Below are 27,150 nucleotides of genomic sequence, written 5' to 3'. Positions count from 1 at the left end.
GCAAACCCACCGAGCTCGAGGATTGAGAGCTATTGAACTCATTGGTAACTAAGACTGACCCGCTACCCTTTTCCTCAACCAGAGATCAGAACCGAGGGGACCCCTGAGTCCAGACCTCCTTGTATCATATCGACGTAACCTAAGAATTGCATATAAAGTCTCGTTAACCTTCAATCTTGTGTGGTGTCCGTCTGTGGGGGGGAAGTTACTTATTTGTACAGTCGTTGGAGACGGCTCTCCCTGGAGACCTCTCCCCGTAACCTCGGCCGACCCTCCCGGTCCGTCTAACATTGGTGGCCAGCGGCGCGATCCGAATCACCGCATAACGTACAGAGAGTAGCTCACCCCACAACGAACAACAATGTCGACTAAAGAGAGCGGAGCAACTGAGAAGTTCCAAATGGAAAAACTAGAGGAATACAGCCATCGTGAACTAAAGCAGTTCTGCATCGAACTAGGTATCGCTACCACCGGACTAAGCACCAAGGACGATTTTAAGCATGCCCTAGAATCTTGGGCAGAGACCGGGGATGTCGAAGCCCCTGAGCAAAGCACCGCGAAAAAGACCAACACGGCCCCTGAAGAGCAAAGAACGGGTCTCTCGCAAGACGAGATCCAAGAAAGAGAAAAAGCCCGACTACACGAACTCGAAATGGCCCGACTCAAGATGGACGTAGAACTCAAATTGGCCGAGCAAAAAATAAACTTAGAGCACCTTCGCCTCCGAGAAGAAAGAGAGGAGAAACAGAGGCAAAGGGAGCTCGAGGAAAAAAGACTAACGTACGAGCACGAGCGGAACCTAGCCGAGATCAACCTGCGCAAACAGAATAAAGAGTTAGGGGTGCCCGACAGACCGTCCACCCCAGGGACCACGGACAAAAAAGTGCACATCCCCAAGGATGTGGTCCGAGAATATTTTCGAGAAGACGACATCCAGCAATGGTTTAAGGCATATGAAATCGCGATGACTGCGCACCGGATCGATAGAGCCGACTGGGGAGCCGGCCTATGGGGCAAATTCCTCAATGAGGGCCGCGATACTCTGTTACAGCTCCCAGACCACCAGATGACCTCCTACGACCATATGAAAGCGGCCCTCCTCACTCGCTATGGCCTCACGCCCGAGATGTACCGTCAGAGGTTCCGAGACTGCACACGCATTCCAGGTACAACTTGGGTGGACTATGTAACGTACTTTAGCCGAGCCTTCGAAGGCTGGATCAGAGGGAACAACGTCACGACCTACGAGCAGTTGTTCAATCTGATGGTATGGGAGCATCTGTCCAACAATTGCTTCATTGAACTACGCCAACACCTCCTCGACAGCAAGCTAACCGATCCCCGGCAGCTCGCAGCTGAAGCTGACCGGTGGGAGATCACCCGAGTGGGCCGGAATGGGTCCTACGAGCAGAACAGGAACAACAATGGTCACCACCGACCCAGAGGAGGAGGAGGGGGCCAAGGACGAGGAAGAGACAACACTCCGGCCGCCCCCACTACCAGCACCACCCCCCCGGCCAACCGGGGCAGCACCCCGGCGCGACCGGGATACAGAGCCAATGTTACATGTCACCGATGCCAACGAGTCGGCCACTATGCAAACGACCCCAGCTGCCCGCAGTATCAGAGTCCAAAACCCCGCCATGTGGCCGCCGCGGCACTAGGGGAAGAACAGATCTCCGAGGAACAAGAAACAGACGAGCAAGAGTATCAAGAGTGGGAGCCAGCCGCCATGACTCTCGCGTGCTTAGGGGGAAGAGACATGGTCCCGCGGGTCCCCCTACCCGCTAACACCCAGAAGTACAGCCAATGGGTGAGCATCAATGGACAGCGGGCCGAAGCCCTTCGAGACACCGGGGCTAGTGTGACAGCCGTCCGCTGCCACCTGGTGACCCCAGAACAATATCTACCGAACATTCTCTGCCCTGTGCGATCAGCCGACAACTCGGAGAGTCTGTGTCGGATGGCCTGCGTCCCCTTTGAGTGGGGAGGGGTCTCCGGCATGTTGAAAGTAACGGTCCGAGACGACGCCCCCGTGGACTGCCTCCTCGGAAATGACCTGGAAAGCTCCCCGTGGGCAGCCGTGGAGCGAAAAGAACACTTGGGGATGTTGGGCGTCCCAGACTGGGCGTGTGTCACCACCCGGTCCATGGCCGCCCGTGCCAACCATCACCCGGAAGAACCAGAATGGCCGGCGCCTCCGCCTCCGGTCGCCCCCGCCGAGACCCCCGACCAGGACATCCCCCTCGAACCTGCTCAACCTTCCGACCTTGCTAATCTTGACCAGTGGGCTCAAGAAGGGGGACCCACACAAGAACAATTTCGTCAGGAGCAGAAGACCTGTCCCTCCCTTGAGGGACTCCGACAACAAGCGCTCGCCCAAAGCGCAGGGGATACCTCCGGAACTCATTGGGTCTACTGGGACAATGACCTATTGTACAGCGAGCAACGAATCGCCGAGCTGGGGGCCAACAGAGTACTAGTGGTGCCCCTCCGCTTCAGAGACTTCCTGCTAAATCTGGCCCACGATGTCCCCCTGGCAGGGCACCTGGGACAAGATAAAACCTACAGCCGCCTAGTGACCCACTTCTTCTGGCCAAAAATGAGAAACGATGTGCACCAGCATTGCCGATCTTGCCCCACGTGCCAAGCTAGTGGGAAGAGCGGCCGCAAGTTAAAGGCCCCCCTGCAACCCTTTCCCGTAGTCACGACCCCATTTGAGAGGGTCGGAATAGACATTGTGGGACCCCTAGACCCGCGTACAAGACAAGGCCATCGCTTCATCCTAGTACTAGTGGACCACGCCACCCGCTACCCTGAGGCTATTCCTCTCCGGACTGTGACAGCCCCAGTGGTCGGCAGGGCCCTGATGGGGATCTTCTCCCGTGTGGGGTTCCCCCGAGAAGTCGTCAGTGACAGAGGCACGAACTTTATTTCCAAATATATGAAGTCCCTCTGGCAACAGTGTGGGGTCACCTACCGCTTCACGACCCCCTATCACCCCCAAGGAAACGGACTTGTTGAGAGGTTCAATCGCACACTAAAAGGGATGATCGGGGGATTGGAAGAACCCCTCCGTCGCCAGTGGGACGTGCTGCTGCCGTGCCTCCTCTTCGCCTACCGGGAGGTCCCACAGAAGTCCCTAGGCTTCAGCCCATTCGAGCTGCTCTATGGGCACCCAGTACGGGGGCCACTCAGCCTGATCAAAGAAGGCTGGGAGACGCCTCCGGCCAAGAGTCCTCCAGATGTCTTCCGGTACCTCCTCACCCTCCGCAACCAGTCCCAGCGGCTCAGAGACCTAGCAAAAGCCAACCTAGAGGCCAGTCAAGAGGACATGAAGAAATGGTATGACCAGAACGCCTCATCTATTGAATTCGAGCCGGGGCAACAGGTCTGGGTAATGTCCCCCACAGAACCGTGCGCTCTCCAAGACAAGTGGACGGGACCCTTCAAGGTAATCGAGCGCAAGGGTCCTGCCACTTATCTGATCGATATGGAGTCCGCCCGGAATCCGCTCCGAGTCCTCCACACCAACAGACTGAAACCCCACTTTGCACGAACAGAACTCAGCCTCTTGATGGCCACAGACAACGGGGTTGAGGACGACTCCGAGCCTCTCCCTGACCTCTTGCGGACCCAGGAGCGAGACGGCTCCGTGGATGGGGTCCGACTCTCGGAGACCCTCACCCAGGAACAACGCCAAGAGTGCCAAGCCCTCCTATCACGATTTGCCAGCCTGTTCTCCCTCACCCCAGGTGTCACTTCCTGGTGTGTGCACGATGTGGACACCGGAGACAGCCCTCCTATCCGCCACCGGGCCTACCGCGTACCTGATCGGGTACGGGCCTGCATCCAGGCGGAAGTAGCCAAGATGCTCACGCTCGGGGTCATCGAGCCCTCCGACAGTCCATGGGCCAGCCCGGTCGTACTGGTCCCCAAAGCAGCCGCCCCCGGAACCACACCCGAACTCCGGTTCTGTGTCGACTACCGGGGCCTGAATGAAGTCACCAGAACGGACGCACACCCCATCCCCCGGGCAGATGAACTGGTCGACCGAATGGGCGCTGCCCGCTACCTCAGCATCTTCGACCTAACGGCGGGCTATTGGCAGATCGGCCTCACACCCCGAGCACAAGAACGTTCTGCCTTCTCCACCCCCGATGGCCACTATCAGTTCACGGTCATGCCCTTCGGCATGAAAAATGCCCCAGCGACTTTCCAACGGCTCGTCAATCAGGTCCTGGCGGGGCTCGAAGAGTTCAGCGCCGCCTACCTGGACGACATCGCTGTGTACAGCCACCATTGGACCGAGCACCTCCACCACCTCCAAGCAGTGTTGCAAGCCCTTCAGCGAGCTGGCCTCACGATCAAGGCCAGCAAATGTCAAATTGGACAAGGGTCGGTGACCTACCTCGGACACCAGGTGGGAAGCGGTCTAGTGGCCCCTCTACAACTGAAAATTGCCGCCATCCAGAACTGGCAACCCCCTATCACTCAAACTGAAGTGCGAGCCTTCCTGGGCCTCACGGGCTACTACCGAAGGTTCGTGAAAGACTATGGTACCATCGTGGGGCCTCTCACCGAACTCACGTCGAAAAATCAGCCCAAGAAGGTGAACTGGACCCCAGAGTGTCAAGCGGCATTCGAACAGCTAAAGGCCGCCATGTGTTCCGCTCCTGTGCTCCAGGCCCCAGACTACAGCCGAGAGTTCGTCGTCCAGACGGACGCCTCCGACCAGGGCATTGGGGCGGTCCTGTCCCAGGTGAACACCGAAGGCCTTGATCAACCGGTGGCCTTCATCAGCCGGAGACTCCTGCCACGGGAACAACGCTGGAGCACCATAGAGAGGGAAGCCTTCGCTGTGGTATGGGCCCTCAAGAAGCTCCGACCCTACCTTTTTGGCACCCACTTTCGGGTGCAGACTGACCACCGACCCCTGCAGTGGTTGATGCATATGCGGGGGGAAAACCCAAAGCTGCTACGCTGGTCCATCTCCTTGCAAGGTATGGACTTTACCGTTGAACACCGGCCTGGGTCCGACCACGCCAACGCGGATGGCCTGTCCCGGTTTTTCCGCCTCGACGGAGAGAGTCCCCAAGAGGATGGGTAACTCTCCCCGCCTTCAGCTGGGGGGGACGCATGTTGGACAGGCCACATGACGGGCCGCTCTCCCCCGGCTCGACCAGGCCCGAGCCAGTCACGCAAGCACCACACACCACCATTGCACGTCCTACGTCCCCTCAGGGACACCTGTCCTCGAGCATGATAACCTCGTGGGTCCGATCCACTGCCGACCCATGCGCCCAGCCGGGGCCGCCATCTTGGACACTTCGCCACGAGGCCGCCTGGCCCCCGATCGACCTCAACCCTGGGCCTAGCCCGGCCTCAGACATTCCGGCCCCACCCTCCACCCAGGAGGTGAGCGAGCTACTTGGCCAGTCAATGGGAGGAAGAGGTGTCGATGGTTCTCCCCCGGCCAGTGCCGCTCGCCCATCGCCTCCCCGGGCGCTGGCTCCACCCCCCTGCTGGGTGTCTGGACTCCCTCATCCCGGACCTCCCGACCTCCAAGTGCGAGGGTCCGGACATCAAAGCACGCCAGCCCTATAACTGGGGCAGCTCCAGAGCAGGAGGGCAGTTGTATCTTGGAGTCGAGAGACGAAAGAAGAACTCATCCTGGACGGACTACTGGCGCTGCCGTAGCTCTGTCCTGTGCACCATCATCCTGCCTGTTGGCGCTGCCACAGCCGTCGTAACCTTCATCCTTCACCGTCGTCCGGATCTGCTGGCGAGGCCGCGGACCGTTGTAACCGTCATCTGCATCGGGACCTGCTTGGCTTCTCCACGGCCCGTCGACCATCCTTCATCCATCTCGGGACCTGCTTGGCTCCTCCACGGCCCGATCAGCAAACCCACCGAGCTCGAGGATTGAGAGCTATTGAACTCATTGGTAACTAAGACTGACCCGCTACCCTTTTCCTCAACCAGAGATCAGAACCGAGGGGACCCCTGAGTCCAGACCTCCTTGTATCATATCGACGTAACCTAAGAATTGCATATAAAGTCTCGTTAACCTTCAATCTTGTGTGGTGTCCGTCTGTGGGGGGGAAGTTACTTATTTGTACAGTCGTTGGAGACGGCTCTCCCTGGAGACCTCTCCCCGTAACCTCGGCCGACCCTCCCGGTCCGTCTAACATTCTAGGTTTGTTTTGTGCTGTTTATTTATACCTTGTCCCTTTAAATGTGACTCCAATGTATTCTTAGAACCTTGCTATGTTCATGAGGTGCATTCTACTAGTGTTTCACTCTACCTTAGACTCTAACTGAACTGGTTGGCTGTTTCTGTATGCCATCTAATAAATCTATCTCAATTTACTCAACTGCCTCCCTTGGATCATTACAAAGCGCTATACAGATGTAAACACAGCAACAATACACAGATCATGTTATCGCTACTGTTACTATCTGCAGCACCGAACTGTCTCTTGGCACTGTGTTTCACGCTGGCGCATGCACTTCACGTCGCTTTCACTTGAGGATGAGCTCTCGTGACTTCTTGCTTCTGTACGGGACACATGCGCCCGGGGTGCCTTAACATGTGTAACAAGATTGAGGTTCCCTTTCTTCTTGTACTCGGGGGGGAGTCCGTGTTCCAGACAGCCAAACTAATTATTTTAATGCCTTTGCACCTCCCTCATGACCCCTCCATACTCAGCCAACTCTAGTGCCTCTATCTGCTTTCCATGAGCTCTGAAAGCCACACGGTGCAGTCCAACCTTTCCTGCCTGATCTTACTATTCCTGCCTGCTCCCAGACAGTTTGTAGCACTTCTGCCTGCTCCTTGTAAACTCCCTGCACTCAGGATCACTCCCTTCCATGCCTGCTTGCTTCCAGCTTGCCCGCAGCACCCTAGCCTGCCCCCTGTGAACAGCCTGCACTAAAACAGTCTCCTCATACCATAGCCGCCTGATTCCAGCATCCCCGCAGCACCCTAGCCTGCTACCTCTGAACAGCCTACATAAGAACAAACTCCTCCTTGCTTGCCTGCTTCCAGCTACCCCGCATGACCCCTGCCTGCTCTCTGTGAACAGGCGGCACGAGAAAAGTCTCCTCCATACCTGCCTGCGTCCAGCCTCCCCACACTGTCGGTGCCTGCTCCCTGTGAACACCATGTACTCAGGGTCACTTCCTTCCAGACCTGCCTGTTTCTAGCATCCTTGTCTGCTCCCTGTGAACATCCTGCACTCAGGATCACTCTCCTTCAGACTTGCCTGTTCCCAGCATCTCTGCGGCGCACCTACCTGCTCCCTGTGGACACCCTGCCCTCTGGATCACTCCCATCTAGTACATACATGCCTGGTTCAAGCATGCCCGCAGCACCCCTGCCTGCTCCCTGTGAAAATCCTATTTTCAGGGTTACTTCACGCTTCTCTGCCTGCTGCCTGCAACCCTCACCGGTACCTGATCCCAGGCAGCCCCTACCCATGAGCCTGCTCTCTGTGCAGCGTGAAGCCCTCATTCTCCACAGCTACTCCCACCTGCTGTGCCTGCTCCGCGCCTCCTCCCACCACCTCCCGCTCTGCGTGTGCCGGCGTGCAGCCTCCCTCCCTACGCCCTCCACAGGGGCCTGAAACCCTGCCTGTGCTGCCTGCCTCCCTCCCTGCGCCCTCCACAGGGGCCTGAAACTCTGCCTGTGCTGCCAGCCTCCCTCTCTGCACCCTCCACAGGGACCTTAAACCCTGCCTGCGCCGGCATGCAGCCTCCCTCCCTGCGCCCTCCACTGGGACCTGAAACCCTGCCTGTGCCGTCAGCCTCCCTCCCTGCGCCCTCCACAGGGACCTAAAACCCTGCCTGTGCCGGCGTGCAGCCTCCCTCCCTGCGCCCTCCACAGGGACCTGAAACCCTGCCTGTGCCGGCGTGCAGCCTCCCTCCCTGCATCCTCCACAGGGACCTGAAACCCTGCCTGTACTGCCAGCCTCCCTCCCTGCGCCTTCCACAGGGACATGAAACTTTGCCTGTGCAGCCAGCCTCCATCCCTGCGCCCTCCACAGGGACCTGAAACCCTGCCTGTGCCGCCAGCTTCCGTCCCTGCGCCCTCCACAGGGACCAGAAACCCTGCCTGTGCCGCCAACCTCCTGCCTGTGCCACCAGCCTCCCTCCCTGCGCCCTCCACAGGGACCTGAAACCCTGCCTGTGCCGCCAGCCACCCTCCCTGTGCCCTCCACAGGGACCTGAAACCCTGCCTTTGCCTCCAGCCTCCCTCCCTGCGCCCTCCACGCCTCCCTCTCTGAGCCCTCCACAGGGGCCGGGAACCCTGCCTGTGCCGCCAGCCTACCTCCCTGCACCCTCCACAGGGACTGGAAACTCTGCCTGTGCCGGCGTGCAGCCTCCCTCCCTGCGCCCTCCACAGGGACCTGAAACCCTGCCTGTACCGGCATGCAGCCTCCCTCCCTGCACCCTCCACAGGGGCCTGAAACCCTGCCTGTGCCGCCAGCCTCCTCGGAGCCAGGCCTGGGTGGGACCGGAGGACCGAGGCCTGAACCTCGTCTGGGAGAGGCAGGCAGAGCGGGGGAAGCAATGCGTGATGGACGCCCTCAAGGAGCCGCACGCCCCCAAGGCTCGCCCAGCACAGACATGCTCTTTGCCCAGCACAGACATGCTCTTTGCCCAGCACAGACATGCTCTTTGCCCAGCACAGACATGCTCTTTGCCCAGCACAGACATGCTCTTTGCCCAGCACAGACATGCTCTTTGCCCAGCACAGACATGCTCTTTGCCCAGCACAGACATGCTCTTTGCCCAGCACAGACATGCTCTTTGCCCAGCACAGACATGCTCTTTGCCCAGCACAGACATGCTCTTTGCCCAGCACAGACATGCTCTTTGCCCCGCACAGACATGCTCTTTGCCCCGCACAGACATGCTCTTTGCCCCGCACAGACATGCTCTTTGCCCCGCACAGACATGCTCTTTGCCCCGCACAGACGTGCTCTTTGCCCCGCACAGACGTGCTCTTTGCCCCGCACAGACGTGCTCTTTGCCCCGCACAGACGTGCTCTTTGCCCCGCACAGACGTGCTCTTTGCCCCGCACAGACGTGCTCTTTGCCCCGCACAGACGTGCTCTTTGCCCCGCACAGACGTGCTCTTTGCCCCGCACAGACGTGCTCTTTGCCCCGCACAGACGTGCTCTTTGCCCCGCACAGACGTGCTCTTTGCCCCGCACAGACGTGCTCTTTGCCCCGCACAGACGTGCTCTTTGCCCCGCACAGACGTGCTCTTTGCCCCGCACAGACGTGCTCTTTGCCCCGCACAGACGTGCTCTTTGCCCCGCACAGACATGCTCTTTGCCCCGCACAGACATGCTCTTTGCCCCGCACAGACATGCTCTTTGCCCCGCACAGACATGCTCTTTGCCCCGCACAGACATGCTCTTTGCCCCGCACAGACATGCTCTTTGCCCCGCACAGACATGCTCTTTGCCCCGCACAGACATGCTCTTTGCCCCGCACAGACATGCTCTTTGCCCCGCACAGACATGCTCTTTGCCCCGCACAGACATGCTCTTTGCCCCGCACAGACATGCTCTTTGCCCCGCACAGACATGCTCTTTGCCCCGCACAGACATGCTCTTTGCCCCGCACAGACATGCTCTTTGCCCCGCACAGACATGCTCTTTGCCCCGCACAGACATGCTCTTTGCCCCGCACAGACATGCTCTTTGCCCCGCACAGACATGCTCTTTGCCCCGCACAGACATGCTCTTTGCCCCGCACAGACATGCTCTTTGCCCCGCACAGACATGCTCTTTGCCCCGCACAGACATGCTCTTTGCCCCGCACAGACATGCTCTTTGCCCCGCACAGACATGCTCTTTGCCCCGCACAGACATGCTCTTTGCCCCGCACAGACATGCTCTTTGCCCCGCACAGACATGCTCTTTGCCCCGCACAGACATGCTCTTTGCCCCGCACAGACATGCTCTTTGCCCCGCACAGACATGCTCTTTGCCCCGCCCAGACATGCTCTTTGCCCCGCCCAGACATGCTCTTTGCCCCGCCCAGACATGCTCTTTGCCCCGCCCAGACATGCTCTTTGCCCCGCCCAGACATGCTCTTTGCCCCGCCCAGACATGCTCTTTGCCCCGCCCAGACATGCTCTTTGCCCCGCCCAGACATGCTCTTTGCCCCGCCCAGACATGCTCTTTGCCCCGCCCAGACATGCTCTTTGCCCCGCCCAGACATGCTCTTTGCCCCGCCCAGACATGCTCTTTGCCCCGCACAGACATGCTCTTTGCCCCGCACAGACATGCTCTTTGCCCCGCACAGACATGCTCTTTGCCCCGCACAGACATGCTCTTTGCCCCGCACAGACATGCTCTTTGCCCCGCACAGACATGCTCTTTGCCCCGCACAGACATGCTCTTTGCCCCGCACAGACATGCTCTTTGCCCCGCACAGACATGCTCTTTGCCCCGCACAGACATGCTCTTTGCCCCGCACAGACATGCTCTTTGCCCCGCACAGACATGCTCTTTGCCCCGCACAGACATGCTCTTTGCCCCGCACAGACATGCTCTTTGCCCCGCACAGACATGCTCTTTGCCCCGCACAGACATGCTCTTTGCCCCGCACAGACATGCTCTTTGCCCCGCACAGACATGCTCTTTGCCCCGCACAGACATGCTCTTTGCCCCGCACAGACATGCTCTTTGCCCCGCACAGACATGCTCTTTGCCCCGCACAGACATGCTCTTTGCCCCGCACAGACATGCTCTTTGCCCCGCACAGACATGCTCTTTGCCCCGCACAGACATGCTCTTTGCCCCGCACAGACATGCTCTTTGCCCCGCACAGACATGCTCTTTGCCCCGCACAGACATGCTCTTTGCCCCGCACAGACATGCTCTTTGCCCCGCACAGACATGCTCTTTGCCCCGCACAGACATGCTCTTTGCCCCGCACAGACATGCTCTTTGCCCCGCACAGACATGCTCTTTGCCCCGCACAGACATGCTCTTTGCCCCGCACAGACATGCTCTTTGCCCCGCACAGACATGCTCTTTGCCCCGCACAGACATGCTCTTTGCCCCGCACAGACATGCTCTTTGCCCCGCACAGACATGCTCTTTGCCCCGCACAGACATGCTCTTTGCCCCGCACAGACATGCTCTTTGCCCCGCACAGACATGCTCTTTGCCCCGCACAGACATGCTCTTTGCCCCGCACAGACATGCTCTTCGCCCCGCACAGACATGCTCTTCGGTACGGGGCGCGGGAGCGGGGTATATGTCAACATATAGCTACAGTGCGTGTTTCATCAGATTGTGCAATATGTGTCAATATTTTCACCTTTACGGCACCCACACATTTATAGAAATAATCATTTTGGATTGGAAAACAAAAGAGCCTTTTTAATGCAGATTCATGTATCGCCTTTGTATCTGGTGAGCACCAAAACTAGAATTATCAGGCAAATGTGTACTGTGTGTTTTATAAAACTTTTAATTTCACATCTGTTACACATGCCTGTAACACCATGGCCTTTTTTCAATTTTTTTTTTTTTTATATTGTTGCTGAATCTATAACTTTCTTAATAACATTATCCGAAATATAAACATGTAATAAACAAATAAGTTAAAAGTCTAGGTAACACAATTACTAAATTCATGTGCAAAAAGAGGCACATTTATACATTAATAATTGCAAATAACTGAGTAGGGAATATGGTTAAGGGAGCAAAGTGAAGTGCTCTGAAGTGGTCTGGAAATGTGTAGCGCTTTTTAAAACATCTAAAGAAATATGTCCACAATATGTGTAACAAAATTATTAACCTCACACAAATCCAGACAGGCCCCCACTTTGGCTCGGTATTTTGTAGTATTTGTTGTAGGATTCAGGTACACTAAACTCAGGCACGTTATAGTTAGTTCAAAAACCTTCGAAATTCACTGAAAAAACCATAGGTTTCAGGCACGTTATAGTTAGAGATTAGCATTTAAAAAACCTTTGAAATTCACTGAAAAAAACATAGGTTTCAGGCACGTATAGTTAGAAATTAGCATTTCAAAATACTTTGAAATTCACTGAAAAAACCATAGGTTTCAGGCATGTTATAGTTAGGACATTTCATTCGAACAAAACCATATAAATTCTGGCGTTATAGTTAGTTCAGCTAACTATAACTCGCACCCCCACAATTCACTGCTGATGACATCACATATTACATCATTCATGACATCACTGATGACATCATCCAGTGACTGTCTTCTGACTGGCGCCAAGAAAGCTACACTTAAAAAACTCCAAAATGTACTTCACTCTGCAGCCAGACTAGTTCTTAAGTCACCCAGAAAATCTTCAATATCTGCTGCTTTAAAATCTTTACATTGGCTCCTTCTGCAGAAAAGAATATTCTTTAAGATTCTTATTGTAGCATTTCGGGCATTTAATCACTCCGGCCCAAAATATCTCATCAAGCGTTTCCCTCACTACAACCCTAGCAGATCCCTGCACTCCTCCAAGGACAATTTAATCCTTCCTACTAGGTTCTCTCTGAAAACCAAAGGTGGCAAAACCTTAAATCATCTTGCCACTAAAGCCTGGAACAGCATGCCCAAATACCTGAGGTCCCTAAACCAAGAAAAACACTTCAGAAAATCTCTGAAAACCTGGATCTTTAATCTCCCCGATGACTACACCATGGCAGCCATCTAATTCTTAACCTTTGGAAGTAATTCGATAGTCTACCTGGAAATCAGCGTCAAGATGCTCCTTTCGGAGCGACCGTTGCGCTCTACAAATACCCCTACAAATTACAAATTACAAATTACTGTGTGCTTCTGTGAAGTTTAAATATGCTTTATATAAATAAATTCAAGGTGTAACACACTAGCAAAAAAAGGGTTGGAGCAAGAAACCTGCACCTGTTATGGCCAGTGACTCTTAAGTGGTATGATGGTGCTTGAGAAACCTAGGAACACAACCCTATCTGTTCCTTCAAGGACAAAGTCCAAATACACAACATAAACTGTGGAATCAGCACCCATCAACAAAACATTTAGCTTAGGCTAAGAAAAGAAAATCTACTGTGAATTGGACCATTTTTTTCTACTGTGAAAATACAATAAAGAATTGAAAATACACGACCATCAAGTTCGAATCTTTTCATTGGATATGGACTCTAACCATTGATTTAAGACACTAACTATTATTGCAAAAAAATGTTTTGTTGATGGGTGCAAATTCCAAGGTGTATTGAGAAATTAATGGGTGTATGAGTCTGTATGGATGATTTTGTGGGTGTGCGAGTCAGTATGGATGATTTTGTGGGTGTGCGAGTGACTGTGTGAGTGATTAAACATGTGTTACTGACTAAACTGTGTGAATCTTTGTATCAGTGTGTAACTTGGTGTGTAAGTGTGTGCATGCGTTGATGAGTAGCTACATGAATGTTTACATCAGTTATTGTTTGGTTACCTGAGTATTTGTATGGGTGCCTCAGTGTATGTGGGCGTGGGAAGTGTGTGACTCTGCAGAGATGTGTGAGTGGTTAATAAACTAGGTGTATGGGTTCAAGGCTGTATAAGGAAACAGCTGTATGGGTGGATGAGTGAGTGTATGGGTGTGTTGTGAGTGAATGTATGTCTTAGTGGTAAATGTGCGAGTAACTACATAGGTAAAAGACAGTGTATTTCAGTAATGGTGTATTTAAATAAGTATATGTGAGAGTAAGTGATTGTGACAGTGGGTTTATGGATGAATGTGTACTTGTATGAGTGATTGTAGAAGAGAGTAAGTTTTGATTAGTTTCTGTAGGAATAAGTGAGTTGATGTGTATTTATTTTAAGGTGAGTAAATGGGAGTGTGATTGATTCTTTGCATGACTGACTAGATGTGTGAGTAACTCTGGATGAGTGGTGGTGTGTGAGCATCTGTGTAGCTGTATGAGTGCGTATCATAGTGTTGTATTGATGAGTGACTGCTTGTATGAGTGACTGTATGGGTGAATGACTGGATGTGTGTGTAGACCTGTAAATCAGTCAGTGTGTATGTAGTAACTGATATTGGTGTGTGTACGGTTTCAAAAATGGTAGTGTATATTTTAGAGTGGGTGTATGAAAGGTTACATTAGGGTGTGAGGAGATATATCAGATTTTCACGTGGATGATGTAATCAGTGATACCATTTGATATGTCATCAGTGATGTCATCAGTGATGTCACTGACCATGTCATGAATGATGTAATATGTGATGGCATCTGCAGTGCATTGCGGGGGTGCGAGGTATAGTTAGCTGAACTAACTATAACACCAGAATTTCTATTGTTTAGTATGAATGAAATGCCCATCTAACTATAACGTGCCTGAAACCTATGGTTTTTCTGTGAATTTTTAAGTATATACACAAGACTCCACCAGGAGCAGATGCAACCTGTTAGTCAGCCCCCCTTTCACTGATCCAACGGACGCTCCTAGAAGACCCACGCTGAGGCACTCCGTGGCCTCACAAGAAGCGCACTGGTCTCACTGAGCTATTTGGCTTAGTACACCCACTTCCTATCAGAAGATATTGAAGGTACTTTTGGGTAACGTTAGAGCTTTGACTGTAGCGTATGAACAGTAACTCACACTGAGCTCTGGTCGCAGGTGCTGCTCTTAATACTGAATCTTATTTCAAATACAGGTCATATGTGATCATCCTTTGTTCCTGTAGATGTCATTGCTCTTTAATACAAAGATCATGTATGTGTTATTACAGGTGTAATAATGTAAAGATTCAGAACCCAGAGGCGGTGAAGATTCAGAGCCCAGAGGCGGTGAAGAGTTATAAAGGTAAATATCATTGCGAAGATTAGCTCTGAATATTACTGTTCATGAAAATGATATGGTATGTTGTGGTGTGGTATGGTATGGTATTGTATCGTGTGATATGGTATGGGATGTTGGGCTATGGTATGGTTTAGTGTGATATGGCATGGGATGGTGTGGTATGGTATGGTGTGGCATACTATGGTATGGTGTGGTGGGCAATGGTATGATGTGGTGTGCTTTGGTATGGTGTGGTGTGGTGTGTAATGGTATGGTGTGGTATAGTGTTTGCTATGGTATGGTGTGGTATAGTGTTGTGTGCTATGGTATGGTGTGGTATAGTGTTGTGTGCTATGGTATGGTATAGTGTGGGGTGGTGTGGTGTGCTACAAAATGGTATGGTGTGCTATGGTATGGTGTTGTGGGCTACCCTATGGTGTGGTATAGTGTTGTGTGTAATGGTATGGTGTGGGGTGGTATGGTATGGTGTGGTGTGCTACGAAATGGTATGTTATGGGATGTTATGGTAAGATGGGATTGGATTGGATGGGATGGTGTGGACTGGTATGGAATGGAATGTTATGATGGTATGGTGGATGTACTTTAGGGTTAGATCATTATATATAGTATGGTATAGTGGTATGGGATGGGTTGGTATGGTGGTAATGGATAGAATGGGATGGCGATATGGTGTGGTATGGTATGGTATGGTATTGTATGGTATTTAGTGGTAACGTGCACTCACGCCAGGGTACAGTTACTTGATTTGTCCCTAAACTTTGTATTTTCAAGATTTTTGTAGATTTCTACTAATCTCCATTCTGCATATTTGCTGCAGCATTTCCTTTGTTTAAATCAATCTTCCCCTTAGACATTCATGCTAAGTTTATCGGAAATTCAGATGCGGTAATTTCACACCTCACATTAATTAGTTTATTTATTTATGGGTTTTATATAGCGCCTAAATCACCCCCAAAGGGGTATCTCTGCGCTTTGAACGTGCTGCTGGACAGGCTGATGAGCATTATCGGAACAGAGCAGTCTTAAGAAGCTTTCTTAATCGGAGATAGTCAGGACATTGTCTCAGGTAAATGGGGAGTTGATTCCGATAAAGGGGAGCGAGGTAGCAAAAGGTTTTCCCGCCTAACCTTGATTTGCTGATCCGTGGGACTAAGAGAAGCGATTTGGTTCTTGACCGGAGGGTCCTAGAAGGGACATATGATTACGTTTCTCGGCGAGGTAGAGGGGGCCATTGTTATTCAAGGCCTTGTGGACGGTGCAGCAGATTTAGACTTTAACCCGCTTGCGCACTGGAAGCCAATGTAGCTGTTGAAGGAGAGAAAGGGAGGCAGTTTTCTGGGGGGCATTCGAGACCAGGCACGCTGCGGTATTCTGAACCACCTGCAATCTGGTAAGTGAGGACTCATTGGCTGAGACCAGGCAAGCGTTGAAATAGTCTAAGCAGCTCACTACCATTGTTTGAATGAGGGTTTTACGAGTAGAATCTGGGAGGAAAGGAAAAACTCGCCATAACAAACCCAGCATGTAGAAGCAGGAGCCGGCAGTATAAGCGGCACGCTCCTTCATGGTCAAGGCCCGATCTAGGTGAATAACCAGGTTTTTATCAAGGACCATTGGGGCAGTGGGGTGTCAAGGGCTACCGGTCACCAGTCTGGTGTCCACCGCATAGATGCCTCTCCGCAGAGCATAATCTCCATCTTCCCTGAACAAAGGGGGTGGATTTATTAAATAAGAAGAGGAGCTGAGTTTTGTCTGCAATGCAGATGAAATAGGCGTAAAGCCACAGGCCTGGAGGGGTTGGCCAAGGGAGAAACATAGATGTTGAATAAGGTGGGGCTTAAATATGAGCCCTGGGAACTCCCTTGCTCAGTTCCATCATCTTTGACCGAAAAGGGCTTAAATTGATGGTCTGAGAATGGGAGGACAGGAAGCTCGTCATCCACTGAAGAGCAAGTCCTCTGAGTCCAATCTCCTCCAATGTCCTGAGCAGGATCTGGTGGGAGACTGTGTCGAACGGTGAGTGTTATGATACTGCTAGGCTTGACAACCGCGAGTAACTCAGTTACTGCAGTATTCTGGGACAATCGAATGGAAAATTACCCCAGAATTTTGTATTTACCACACAACACATTCTATTTTCCAGAGTTTTAGCACCAACCGGGACCTAGCACATGCATCTACACGGACCCAACGCATGCATCTACAGTGAGCTAGGGCATGCACTTGCACTTACTTAATGCATGCACTCACACTAACCTAGCACAAGCATCTACTCTGGCCTAGTGCATAAACCTACACTGACCTAGTGCATACATCTACACTGACCTAGCACATGCACCTGCACTTACCTAGCACATGCACCTGCACTTACCTAGCACATGCACCTACATTGACCTAGCACATGCACCTACACTGACCTAGCGCATATCTCTACACTAACCTAGCGCATGCATCGACAATGACCTAGCACATGCACCTACACTGACCTAGCACATATCTCTACACTAACCTAGCGCATGCATCGACAATGACCTAGCGCATGCACCTACACTAACCTAGCACATGGACCTACACTGACCTAACACATGAACCTACACTGATCTAGTTCATGAACCTACTCTGACCTAGATTGTGACCCTACACTGACCTAGCACAAACATCTACACTGGCCTAGGGCAAGCATCTACACTGGCCTAGGGCAAGCATCTACACTGGCCTAGCGCATGCACCTACACTGACCCAGCGCATGCACCTACACTGACCCAGCGCATGCACCTACACTGACCCAGCGCATGCACCTACACTGGCCTAGCACATGCACCTACACTGATCTAGCACATGCCCCTACACTGACCTAGCACGTGCACCTTCACTGACCTAGCATATGCACCTTCACTGACCTAGCACGTGCACCTACACTGACCTAGCACGTGCACCTACACTGACCTAGCACGTGCACCTACACTGGCCTAGCACATGCACCTACACTGGCCTAGCACATGCACCTACACTGGCCTAGCGCATGCACCTACACTGGCCTAGCGCATGCACCTACACTGGCCTAGCGCATGCACCTACACTGGCCTAGCGCATGCACCTACACTGGCCTAGCGCATGCACCTACACTGGCCTAGCGCATGCACCTACACTGACCTAGCGCATGCACCTACACTGGCCTAGCACATGCACCTACACTGGCCTAGCGCATGCACCTACACTGACCCAGTGCATGCATCTACACTGACCCAGCGCATGCATCTACACTGACCCAGCGCATGCATCTACAGTGACCTAGCGCATGCACCTACACTGTCCTAGCGCATGCACCTACACTGACCTAGCGCATGCACCTACACTGTCCTAGCGCATGCACCTACACTGACCTAGCGCATGCACCTACACTGACCAAGCGCATGCATCTACACTGCCCTAGCGCATGCATCTACACTGCCCTAGCGCATGCATCTACACTGACCTAGCGCATGCATCTACAGTGACCCAGCACATGCACCTACAGTGACCCAGCTCATGCACCTACACAGACATAACACCTGCATCTACAGTGGCCTAGCGCATGCCTTTACAGTGGCCTAGCGCATGCCTTTACAGTGGCCTAGCGCATGCATCTACAGTGGCCTAGCGCATGCATCTACAGTGGCCTAGCGCATGCATCTACAGTGGCCTAGCGCATGCATCTACAGTGGCCTAGCCCATGCATCTACAGTGGCCTAGCCCATGCATCTACAGTGGCCTAGGGCATGCATCTACAGTGGCCTAGCGCATGCATCTACACTGGCCTAGCGCATGCATCTACACTGGCCTAGCGCATGCACCTACACTGGCCTAGCGCATGCATCTACACTGACCTAGCGCATGCATCTACACTGACCTAGCGCATGCATCTACACTGACCTAGCGCATGCATCTACACAGGCCTAGCACATGCACCTACACTGGCCTAGCACATGCACCTACACTGACCTATTGCACACACACACAGTTTATAAGATTTTCCCTCACAGTCTACACTCACACGTTGCACTCAGTTAAGCCTGTCGCATCAGGTACATGTGCACTCATGCCATGCACACAACACAAGAGTACTGCTGCACTGATTTCTGCAGATAATTCCTGAACACTATTTGCCATTTGCCTGCTACAATTTCTGTAATTTCAGCCAAAGTGGAATGTGTCCCCTGTAGTATCTGGTTGAGTGGAACTGCATGTGGTAATACTGCATGTGTTTATGCTCCACATGGCAATACTGCATGTGGCAATACTGCATGTGGTAATAGTGCATATGATAATCATATATGTGGTAATACTGCATGTGGTATGATAATCATGCATGTGGTAATACTGCATGTGGTAATACTGCATGTGGTAATACTGCATGTGGTAATACTGCATGTGGTAATACTGCATGTGGTAATAGTGCATGTGGTAATAGTGCATGTGGTAATAGTGCATGTGGTAATAGTGCATGTGGTAATAGTGCATGTGGTAATCCTGCATGTGGTTATGCTGCATGTGGTAATACTGTGTCACTTTGAATACCAGTTGGGAAGAAACTTAATTTTTTTTCAAATTAGTGTGGACACAAAACTGGAAATAGAAAACTTTGGACTGTGGCTTCGGAACAGGGTGTTGGACTTCAGTGAGATATTCTGGCTCAGCCCCTGTGGTGTTTCTACAGGATGGTGGAGTTCAGTGAGATATTCTGGCTCAGCCCCTGTGGTGTTTCTACAGGACGGTGGAGTTCAGTGAGATATTCTGGCTCAGCCCCTGTAGTGTTTCTGACAGGACAATGGAGTTCAGGGAGATATTCTGGCTCAGCCCCTGTGGTGTTTCTACAGGACGGTGGAGTTCAGTGAGATATTCTGGCTCAGCCCCTGTGGTGTTTCTACAGGACGGTGGAGTTCAGTGAGATATTCTGGGTCAGCTCCTGTAGTGCTTCTAGAGGGCTCTGGTGTTCAGTCAGATACTCTGGCTCAGCCCCTGTAATGTTTCTACAGGGTGGTGGAGTTCAGTGAGATATCTGGCTCAGCCCCTGTAGTTTTACTGCCAAGACGATGGAGTTCAGGGAGATATTCTGGCTCTTCCCATGTAGTGTTCCTACAGCGTGGTGAAGTTCAGTGAGATATCTGGCTCAGCCGCTGTAGTGTTTCTACAGGACGGTGGAGTTCAGTGAGATATTCTGGATCAGCCCCTGTAGTGTTTCGGACAGGGCGGTGGAGTTCAGTGAGATATTCTGGCTCAGCCCCTGTAGAGTTTCAACAGGGTGGTGGAGTTTAGTGAGATATTCTGGCTCAGCCCCTGTAGTGTTTCTACAGGACTGTGGAGTTCAATGAGATATTCTGGATTAGCCCCTGTAGTGTTTCTGACAGGGCGGTGGAGTTCAGTGAGATATTCTGGATCAGCCCCTGTAGTGTTTCTATAGCGCAGCGTAGTTAAGTGAGATATTGTGGCTCAGCCCCTGTAGTGTTCCTGACAGCGCAGTGAAGTTATGTGAGATATTCTGGTCAGGCCCTGTAGTGTTCCTGACAGCGCGGTGAAGTTAAGGGAGATATTCCGGCTCAACCCCTGTAGTGTTTCCACAGGACGGTGGAGTTCAGTGAGATATTCTGGCTCAACTCTTATAGTGTTTCCACAGGGTGGTGGAGTTCAGTGAGATATTCTGGTCAGCCCCTGTAGTGTTTCTACAGGGTGGTGGAATTCAGTGAGATATTCTGGCTCAGCCCCTGTAGTGTTTCTGACAGGACAATGGAGTTCAGGGAGATATTTTGGCTCAGCCCCTGTAGTGTTTCTACAGGGCGGTGAAGTTCAGTGAGAAATTCTGGTCAGCACCTGTAGTGTTGCTACAGGGAGGTGGAGTTCAGTGAGATATTCTGGGTCTGCCCCTATAGTGTTTCTACAGGGTAGTGGAGTTCAGTGACATAATATGGCTCAGGCCCAGAAGTGTTTCTACAGGGCTGTTTAGTTAAGTGAGATATTCTGACTCCGCCCCTGTAGTGTTTCTAACAGTGTGGTGGAGTTAAATGAGATATTCTGGCTCAGCCCCTGTAGTGTTTCTACAGGGCGGTGGGGTTTAGTGAGATATTCTGGCTCAGCCCCTGTGTTTCTACAGGGCGGTGGAGTTCAGTGAGATATTCTGGTACATCCCCTGTAGTGTTTCTACAGGGCAGTGGAGTTCAGTGAGATATTCGGGCTCAGCCCCTGTAGTGTTTCTACAAGGTGGTGGTGTTTAGTGAGATATTCTGGCTCAGCTCCAGTAGGGTTTCTGAGAGGGTGGCGTGGTACTGTGAGATATTCTGGCTCAGCCCCTGTAGAGTTTCTACAAGGCGGTTTACTTTAGTAAGATATTCCGGCTCAGCCCCTGTAGGGTTTCTGAGAGGGTGGCGTGGTACTGTGAGATATTCTGGCTCAGACCCTGTAGTGTTTCTACAGGGCGGTGGAATTCAGTGAGATATTCTGGCTCAGCCCCTGTAGTGTTTCTGACAGGACAATGGAGTTCAGGGAGATATTATGGCTCAGCCCCTGTAGTGTTTCTACAGGGTGGTGGCGTTCAGTGAGATATTCTGCCTCAGCCTCTGTAGTATTTCTACATGGTGGTGGAGTTTAGTAAGATATTCTGGCTCAGCCTCTGTATTGTTTATGACAGGACGGTGGAGTTCAGTGAGATATTCTGGCCCAGCCCCTGTAGTGTTTATGACTGGATGCTGGAGTTCATGGAGATATTCTGGCTCAGCCCATGTAGTGTTCCTACAGCGTGGTGAAGTTCAGTGAGATATCTGGCTCAGCCGCTGTAGTGTTTCTACAGGACGGTGGAGTTCAGTGAGATATTCTGGATCAGCCCCTGTAGTGTTTCGGACAGGGCGGTGGAGTTCAGTGAGATAGTCTGGCTCAGCCCCTGTAGTGTTTCTACAGGACGGTGGAGTTCAATGAGATATTCTGGATTAGCCCCTGTAGTGTTTCTGACAGGGCGGTGGAGTTCAGCGAGATATTGTGGCTCAGCCCCTGTAGTGTTCCTGAACGCGCAGTGCAGTTATGTGAGATATTCCGGCTCAACCCCTGTAGTGTTTCCACAGGACGGTGGAGTTCAGTGAGATATTCTGGCTCAACTCTCATAGTGTTTCTACAGGGTGGTGGAGTTCAGTGAGATATTCTGGTCAGCCCCTGTAGTGTTTCTACAGGGCGGTGGAATTCAGTGAGATATTCTGGCTCAGCCCCTGTAGTGTTTCTAACAGGACAATGGAGTTCAGGGAGATATTTTGGCTCAGCCCCTGTAGTGTTTCTACAGGGCGGTGAGGTTCAGTGAGAAATTCTGGTCAGCACCTGTAGTGTTTCTACAGGGTGGTGGTGTTTAGTGAGATATTATGGCTCATCCACTGTAGTGTTTCTGGCAGGGCGGTGGAGTTCAGTGATATATTCTGGTCAGCCCCTGTAGTGTTTCTACAGGGTAGTGGAGTTCAGTGACATAATATGGCTCAGTCCCAGTAGTGTTTCTACAGGGCTGTTTAGTTAAGTGAGATATTCTGACTCCGCCCCTGTAGTGTTTCTACAGGGCGGTGGGGTTTAGTGAGATATTCTGGCTCAGCCCCTGTGTTGTTTCTACAGGGCGGTGGAGTTCAGTGAGATATTCTGGCTCAGCCCCTGTAGAGTTTTTACAAGGCGGTGTAGTTTAGTAAGATATTCTTGCTCAGCCGCTTCAGTTTTTGACAGGGCAGTCGAGTTCAGTGAGATATTCCGGCTCAGCCCCTGTAGGGTTTCTGAGAGGGCGGTGGTGATAAGTGAGATATTCTGGCTCAGCCCCTGTAGTGTTTCTACAAGGTGGTGGTGTTTAGTGAGATATTCTGGCTCAGCTCCAGTAGGGTTTCTGAGAGGGTGGCGTGGTACTGTGAGATATTCTGGCTCAGCCCCTGTAGTGTTTCTGACAGGGCGGTGGAGTTCAGTGAGATATTCTGGCTCAGACTCTGTAGTGTTTCTACAGGGCGGTGGAATTCAGTGAGATATTCTGGCTCAGCCCCTGTAGTGTTTCTGACAGGACAATGGAGTTCAGGGAGATATTATGGCTCAGCCCCTGTAGTGTTTCTACAAGTTGGTGGTTTTTTGAGTGAGATATTATGGCTCCGCCCCTGTAGTGTTTCTACATGGTGGTGGCGGTCAGTGAGATATTCTGCCTCAGCCTCTGTAGTATTTCTAAATGGTGGTGGAGTTTAGTAAGATATTCTGGCTCAGCCTCTGTAGTGTTTGACAGGGCAGTCGAGTTCAGTGAGATATTCTGGCTCAGCCCCAGTAGTGTTTCTACAGGGCAGTGGATTTCAGTGAGATATTCTGGCTCAGCCCCTGTAGTGTTTCTGAGAGGGCGGCGGAGTTCAGTGAGATATTCTGGCTCAGCCCCTGTTGTGTTTCTACAGGGCGGTGGGGTTTAGTGAGATATTCTGGCTCAGCCCCAGTAGTGTTTCTACAGGGCAGTGGATTTCAGTGAGATATTCTGGCTCAGCCCCTGTAGTGTTTTTGACAGGACGGTGGAGTTCAGGGAGATATTCTGGCTCAGCCCCTGTAGTGTTTATGACTGGATGCTGGAGTTCAGTGAGATATTCTGGCCCAACCTCTTTAGTGTTTCTGCAGGGCGGTGGGGTTTAGTGAGATATTCTGGTTCAGCCCCAGTAGGGTTTCTGAGAGGGCGGCGGAGTTCAGTGAGATATTCTGGCTCAGCCTCTGTAGTGTATCTGACAGGGCGGTGGGGTTTAGTGAGATATTCTGGCTCAACCTTTATAGTGTTTCTACAGGGTGGTGTAATTCAGTGAGATATTCCGGTCAGCCCCTGTAGTGTTTCTGACAAGACGATGGAGCTCAGGGAGATATTCTGGCTCAGCTCCAGTAGTGTTCCTACAGGGTGGTGGAATTCAATGACATATTCTGGATCAGACACTGCAGTGTTTCTACAGCGTGCTGAAGTTCAGTGAGATATTCTGGATCAGCCCCTGTAGTGTTTCTGACAGGGCGGTGAAGTTCAGTGAGATATTCTGGCTCAGCCCCTGTAGTGTTTCTGGCAGGGCGGTGGAGTTCAGTGAGATATTCTGGGTCTGCCCTTACATTGTTTCTATAGGGTAGTGGAGTTCAGTGACATAATATGGCTCAGGCCCAGTAGTGTTTCTACAGGGCGTTGGGGTTTAGTGAGATATTCTGGCTCGCCCCTTTGGTGTTTCTACAGGACGGTGGAGTTCAGTGAGATATTCTGGTACACCCCCTGTAGTGTTTCTACAGGGCAGTGGAGTTCAGAGAGATATTCTGGCTCCGCTCCAGTGGGGTTTCTGAGAGGGCGGTGGAGTTCAGTGAGATATTCTGGCTCAGACCCTGTAGTTTTTCTACAGGGCGGTGGAATTCAGTGAGATATTATGGCTCAGCCCCTGTAGTGTTCCTGAAAGGACGATGGTCTTCAGAGAAATATTCTGGCTCAGCCCCTTTAGTGTTTCTACAAGGTGGTGGTGTTTAGTGAGATATTATGGCTCAGCCCCTGTAGTGTTTCTACATGGTGGTGGAGTTTAGTAAGATAGTCTGACTCAGTCTCTTTAGTGTTTGACAGGGCAGTCGAGTTCAGTGAGATATTCTGGATCAGCCCCAGTAGTGTTTCTACAGGGCAGTGGAGTTCAATGAGCTATTCTGGCTCAGCCCCTGTAGTGTTTCTACAGGGCGGTGGGGTTTAGTGAGATATTCTGGCTAAGCCCCTGTAGTGTTTCTGAGAGGGCGGTGGAGTTCAGTGAGATATTTTGGCTCCGCCCCTGTAGTGTTTCTAAAGGACAGTGGAGTTCAGTGAGATAGTCTGGCTCAGCCCCTGTAGTGTTTCTACAGGACGGTGGAGTTTGGTGAGATATTCTGGCTCAGCCCCTGTAGTGTTTCTACAGGGTGGTGGAATTCAGTGAGATATTCTGGATCAGCCCCTGTAGTGTTCCTACAGGGTGGTGGATTTCAGTGAGATATTCTGGCTCAGCCCCTGTAGTGTTTCTGTCAGGGCGGTGGAGTTCAGTGAGATATTCTGGCTCTGCCCCTGTTGTGTTTCTGACAGGACGGTGGAGTTCAGTGAGATATTCTGGCTCAACCCCTGTAGTATTTCTACATGGCAGTGGGGTTTAGTGAGAAATTCTGGCTCAGCCCCTGTAGTGTTTCTGAGAGGGCGGCGGAGTTCAGTGAGATATTCTGGCTCAGCCCCTGTAGTGTTTGACTGGACTCAGGAGTTCAGTGAGATATTCTGGCCCAACCCCTTTAGTGTTTCTATAGGGCGGTGGAGTTCAGTGAGATATTCTGGGTCAGCTCCTGTAGTGCTTCTACAGGGCTCTGGTGTTCAGTCAGATACTCTGGCTCAGCCCCTGTAATGTTTCTACAGGGTGGTGGAGTTCCGTGATATATTCTGTCTCAGCCGCTGTAGTGTTTGACAGGGCAGTCGAGTTCAGTGAGATATTCTGTATCAGCTCCTGTAGTGTTTCTACAGGGTGCATGTGTTCAGTGAGATATTCTGGCTCAAACCCTGTAGAGTTTCTACAGCGCGGTGAAGATCCGTGAGATATTCTGTCTCGGCCGCTGTAGTGTTTCTACAGGGTGGTGGAATTCAGTGAGATATTCTGGATCCGCCCCTGTGGTGTTCCTACAGGGTGGTGGAATTCAGTGAGCTATGTTGGATCAGACCCTGTAGTGTTTCTACAGGACGGTGGAGTTCAGTGAGATATTCTGGCTCAGCCCCTGTAGTGTTTCTACAAGGTGGTGGGGTTAAGTGAGATATTCTAGCGCAGGCCCTGTAGTGTTTCTACAGGGCGGTGAAGTTTAGTGAGATATTCTGGCTCAGCCCCAGTAGTGTTTCTACAGGGCAGTGGAGTTCAATGAGCTATTCTGGCTCAGCCCCTGTAGTGTTTCTACAGAGCGGTGGGGTTTAGTGAGATATTCTGGCTCAGCCCCTGTAGTGTTTCTGAGAGGGCGGTGGAGTTCAGTGAGATAGTCTGGCTCAGCTCCTGTAGTATTTCTACAGGACGGTGGAGTTCAGTGAGATATTTTGGCTCAGCCCCTGTAGTGTTTTTGACAGGACGGTGGCGTTCAGTGAGATATTCTGGCTCAGCCCCTGTAGTGTTTCTGAGAGGGTGCTGGAGTTCAGTGAGATATTCTGGCCCAACACCTTTCGTGTTTCTACAGTGCGGTGGAGTTCAGTGAAATATTCTGGGTCAGCTCCTGTATTGCTTTTACAGGGCTCTGGTGTTCAGTCAGATACTCTCGCTCAGCCCCTGTAATGTTTCTACAGGGAGGTGGAGTTCAGTCACATAATATGGATCAGGCCCTTTAGTGTTTCTACAGGGCGGTGAAGTTCAGTGAGATATTCTGGCTCAGCCCCTGTAGTGTTTCTACAAGGTGGTGGTTTTTAGTGAGATATTATGGCTCAGCCCCTGTAGTGTTTCTACAGGGCGGTGGTGATATGTGAGATATTCTGGCTCAGCCCCAGTAGGGTTTCTGAGAGGGTGGCGGAGTTCAGTGAGATATTCTGACTCAGCCCCTTTAGTGTTTATGAGAGGGCGGTGGAGTTCAGTGAAAAATTCTGGCTCAGACCCTGTAGTGTTTCTTCAGGGTGGTAAGGTTCAGTGAGAAATTCTGGTCAGCACCTGTAGTGTTTCTACAGGGTGGTGGTGTTTAGTGAGATATTATGGCTCAGCCACTGTAGTGTTTCTGGCAGGGCGGTGGAGTTCAGTGAGATATTCTGGTTAGCCCCTGTAGTGTTTCTACAGGGTGGTGGAGTTCAGTGAGATATTCTGGTTCTGCCCCTATAGTGTTTCTACAGGGTAGTGGAGTTCAGTGACATAATATGGCTCAGGCCCAGTAGTGTTTCTACAGGGCTGTTTAGTTAAGTGAGATATTCTGACTCTGCCCCTGTAGTGTTTCTACAGGGCGGTGGGGTTTAGTGAGATATTCTGGCTCAGCCCCTGTGTTGTTTCTACAGGGCGGTGGAGTTCAGTGAGATATTCTGGTTCAGCCCCTGTAGAGTTTCTACAAGGCGGTGTAGTTTAGTAAGATATTCTTGCTCAGCCGCTGTAGTTTTTGACAGGGCGGTGGAATTCAGTGAGATATTCTGGCTCAGCCCCTGTAGTGTTTCTACAAGGTGGTGGTGTTTAGTGAGATATTATGGCTCAGCCCCTGTAGTGTTTCTACAGGGCGGTGGTGATATGTGAGATATTCTGGCTCAGCCCCAGTAGGGTTTCTGAGAGGGTGGCGGAGTTCAGTGAGATATTCTGACTCAGCCCCTTTAGTGTTTATGAGAGGGCGGTGGAGTTCAGTGAAAAATTC

At 51.7% G+C, this 27,150-nt stretch overlaps 1 protein-coding gene across 1 annotated transcript in view; it reads left to right on the top strand.

Moving 5' to 3' along the window:
• The window catches only part of LOC147697976 (E3 ubiquitin-protein ligase TRIM39-like), a 331,555-nt gene that overhangs the window by 263,086 nt on the left and 41,319 nt on the right, over positions 1-27,150 (top strand). Inside the window, exon 5 of the mRNA XM_086933382.1 lies at positions 14,756-14,829. Within this exon, the coding sequence (XP_086789508.1) occupies positions 14,756-14,829 (74 nt within the window). The remainder of the gene's footprint in view (positions 1-14,755; positions 14,830-27,150) is intronic.

Source organism: Lissotriton vulgaris, chromosome 8 (assembly GCF_964263255.1).
Source record: "Lissotriton vulgaris chromosome 8, aLisVul1.2, whole genome shotgun sequence".
In the NCBI taxonomy this organism is placed as follows: Eukaryota; Metazoa; Chordata; class Amphibia; order Caudata; family Salamandridae; genus Lissotriton; species Lissotriton vulgaris.
This window is presented reverse-complemented; position numbering and strand designations above follow the sequence as displayed.